This window comes from Phalacrocorax carbo, chromosome 12 (genome assembly GCF_963921805.1).
Source record: "Phalacrocorax carbo chromosome 12, bPhaCar2.1, whole genome shotgun sequence".
Classification (NCBI taxonomy): domain Eukaryota; kingdom Metazoa; phylum Chordata; class Aves; order Suliformes; family Phalacrocoracidae; genus Phalacrocorax; species Phalacrocorax carbo.
In genome coordinates, this window is record NC_087524.1 from 21,903,816 (window position 1) to 21,906,315 (window position 2,500).

General features: G+C 41.0%; 1 protein-coding gene across 8 annotated transcripts in view; it reads right to left on the reverse strand.

The window, feature by feature from the left end:
- Positions 1-2,500, reverse strand: part of EBF3 (EBF transcription factor 3) — a 120,921-nt gene that overhangs the window by 7,556 nt on the left and 110,865 nt on the right. For all 8 annotated transcript variants that reach the window (XM_064464401.1, XM_064464397.1, XM_064464400.1 and 5 more), the window contains exons 12-14: positions 2,076-2,141; positions 1,244-1,421; positions 1-34 (exon numbers count right to left, since the gene is read on the reverse strand). The exon at positions 1-34 is cut by the window's left edge and continues 155 nt beyond it. In XM_064464401.1, the coding sequence (XP_064320471.1) occupies positions 1-34; positions 1,244-1,421; positions 2,076-2,141 (278 nt within the window). The remainder of the gene's footprint in view (positions 35-1,243; positions 1,422-2,075; positions 2,142-2,500) is intronic.

Consider the following 2,500-nt stretch of genomic DNA (forward strand, 5'->3'; position numbering starts at 1 on the left):
GGGGAAACACTGCTTGTGTTGCGACTGTAACCTACTGTGTTAGAAACCCCCCCACCCCAAAAAAATAATGTTATTTTATAATATAGACTTAGGGCTGGGGGGTTTCCTCATGCAGCATATATTACACAGTTTTAATTGATTGCACAGCTTTGCTCTAAGTTGTCTCTTACTGCCCTATCAACTCTTGCAGTTTGAGATAACCTTATCACGCCAACCCTACTTAAATCATCTGCGAGCACTCTATGTTGTCTCTCCTCTTAGCACAGACAGCCAACAAAAGCTCTCTTCGATCCAGCTGTGTCAGGTGCCTTCGCGTTTGTCTTTAGGCGCAATTATCAACAGGCTCGAGTCCCGCTTTGTACCAACACACTGAATGAACTTTCAGCCTCTCCAGGCCTTCAAATGCCATAGCTGACAAGGAAAACTTTTTTGTTGCAGTGATTTACTTTAAAAGGCTGTTTTGGGGGTCTTCGTTTTATGACTGATATTTTTATGCTACCAATAAGCTCGTACTTTCGTAAGGTGTAGCCACCGGTGCAAACTAATTCAAGATCAAGCACAGAATTTTATAAGGCTTATTAGCTTGGAAATGCATTAAAAGACAATCTTTTTAGAAGAGGAAACGTAGCAGAATCAGGATTTTAAACAACAATTTGTTCCTATCTGAGCAATCAATTTAATAATTACGTTGCAAGCAAGAAATATGGGTTTAAACATATCTAATAATCCTGTTTCCCTCCTTTCATTAGTATCAAAATTAATTTTGAATGCAATATGCTACATGCATTTTCAATTACAACAGGAAAATTAAATCAACTATTACTTTTATTAGTAACATATATGTCACACATGCCTATAAACAAAGTATTTTAAAATCACAGGCATCAAATTAGATTTATCTGTGTAAATATTCCAAAACCAGGTGGAGATACCTAGACATAATTATTTTATAATCAACATACACGCTGTATTTTTACTGTGAATAATAAAGAGCTTTCTAGACTTTGCCAATTCATTTTTTTTTTTTTTTTCCACTGGAGATGCTTTACGATAACAGTAAACGAAAGAACAGGCAGAATTAAATATTACGAGAAAGTTAAAGGCAGCATTTCATTACACGGTCAGGCATTTGACTACGGGGAGAAAAAGAGGTAGAACACAGCGGTGACATCAGCTCGTATTAATAGGCACCGGCCAAAAGCAGTCAACAGCGAGAAGGATTAACTCATGGAACCCCACATACCTTGGTCGTTCGCTTGTGATGTTTCGGAGACGTTAACCGCGAGCTGGCTGCTGAAGGAGTTCACCCCCATCATGCCAGTGTGAGCAGGGGTGTTGGCTAGAGTGGGGATCTGGTTGTGATTGCGTGGCACGCTGTATAACGCTTCAGCAATGTCAGCCGCTCGTTTCAGGATTATCTCCTATAAGGACAGAAAGGAGTCACTGACAGCTAAAAGGCACTGATTTGCGCAAAAATTCCGAGTCGCGATAACGTCAAAATTTGCAGAAGAGATTCCTGTGAAGTTACAGTGAGGATGGGGGCTTTGCTGCTTGGTCCAGCTGCACCTTCTCTTTTCCTTCCTACAAACCGGAGCGCTGTGCAAGTTCACATCAACATCTAAAGAAATTAACACAAAACTGCAGTTTAGCACTGTAGGGCACGTGAGATTTGTGCACGTACGCTTTAGTCGTCCAGGGCAGTAGATGTGTTTCCAGCAGTTTGCAAAATACAGCATGTTTTATCCGCTCTGTTTAGCAGATTTCTTTAGGACTTCCCATTAGTCACTGTATATTTTGGCCTGAGTTCAAGGTTATTCTCTTGCCTTAATGATTGCTTATGCTTTTGGCACCTTACACTTAATTGTCATTTCTGATAGGCAAACTAGCCGTGAGAAGAGAATGGGAAGACGGAGCATTTCCCTTAGAGCATTGCATCACATCAGACTGCCCTCAAGGTGGCTGGCAAAGCCAAGCTGTGTACAAAAAGGACGTGCTGACGCTCTGCCAGCTTTGCAAATAGCAGGTATTGATTTACATATGTAGGCGTGTATACGAGGACTGCGCTAGTGACCTACCTGGTTGTTATGGGGCATCCCATATAGGGCTTCAACAAGGTCTGCTGCTCTCTTAAGTAATACTTCCTAAAGAAAAACAAACAACCTGCGTTATGTTTCACTAAACGCAGCCATCGCTCCGAGAAGAACAGAGAAGCGCAATAATGCTGGCAGTTGGCGGTGGCATCTATAATTACGAGGAACCGATAAAGTGGGTAAAATATATCACACGCTATCCTGGTGCTCTTGCTATATTTAGTGGATGCATTACAAAGATAGGAAGGTATTTTGTTTTGGAGGAAAATACTGTCTGTGGCCTGAAATCAAAGTTAGATACGAGCCTAAAAATAATATTGCATTTTACATCCAGCTGTTCAATTATGATTGACTAGAAAAGGTGTTTGCTGCTGTAGCGTGTAGCTCTAGTGCTGAATTAGTGAAATCAG